At 60.0% G+C, this 607-nt stretch overlaps 1 protein-coding gene across 1 annotated transcript in view; it reads left to right on the top strand.

Moving 5' to 3' along the window:
• Nucleotides 1-211: 211 nt before the first annotated feature.
• The window catches only part of EMH_0040050 (uncharacterized protein), a gene marked incomplete at both ends in the record, with an annotated part of 693 nt that continues 297 nt past the window's right edge, over nucleotides 212-607 (top strand). Inside the window, one exon of the mRNA XM_013495460.1 lies at nucleotides 212-605. Within this exon, the coding sequence (XP_013350914.1) occupies nucleotides 212-605 (394 nt within the window). The remainder of the gene's footprint in view (nucleotides 606-607) is intronic.

The raw sequence follows: 607 nt of genomic DNA on the forward strand, positions 1-607 counted from the left end.
GCCAGCAGCAGCGCAGCACCTCACCCAGACCCCATAGAATGTAATCAAACGCATCAAAGGAATTTTTTGCTGCTGCTGCTGCTGCTGCTGCAGCAGCAGCAGCAGCAGCAGCAGCACCTGCAGCAGCAGGAGTTGCTGCTGGAGCTGCAGCAGCAGCAGCAGTGGGAATTTTGCTTATCTATACGCGGGGCCGTCGGTAGTGAACTGACGCATGCAGATGTTTGCTGCAGCAGCAGCAGCAGCAGCAGCAGCAGCAGCAGTGGCAGCAACTGCTGCTGCTGCTGTAGCTGGTGCTGCAGCAGCAAAAGCAGCTGCTGCAGCAGCAGCTGCTGCTACAGCTGCTGCTGCTGCAGCTGTAGCCGAATGGCAGAGGCAGAGGGTAGTAGGCAGCACATCACTGGGAGGCAATGCTGCTGCTGCTGCTTCAGCAGCAGCAGCAGCAGCAGCAGCGGCAGCAGCAGCAGCAGCAGCGGCAGCAGCAGCAGCGGCAGCAGCCGCTGCAGCAGCAGAAGTGTTCTCATCTTTTGGGTGGGGAGCGCTCACTGTGGGGCTGCTGCTGCTTCTTGTTTTTGCTGCTGCAGTTGCTGCTGCTGCTGCTGCTGCTGCT

The sequence above is a fragment of the Eimeria mitis genome, genomic scaffold (assembly GCF_000499745.2).
Source record: "Eimeria mitis Houghton genomic scaffold, Emh_scaff1584, whole genome shotgun sequence".
In the NCBI taxonomy this organism is placed as follows: domain Eukaryota; phylum Apicomplexa; class Conoidasida; order Eucoccidiorida; family Eimeriidae; genus Eimeria; species Eimeria mitis.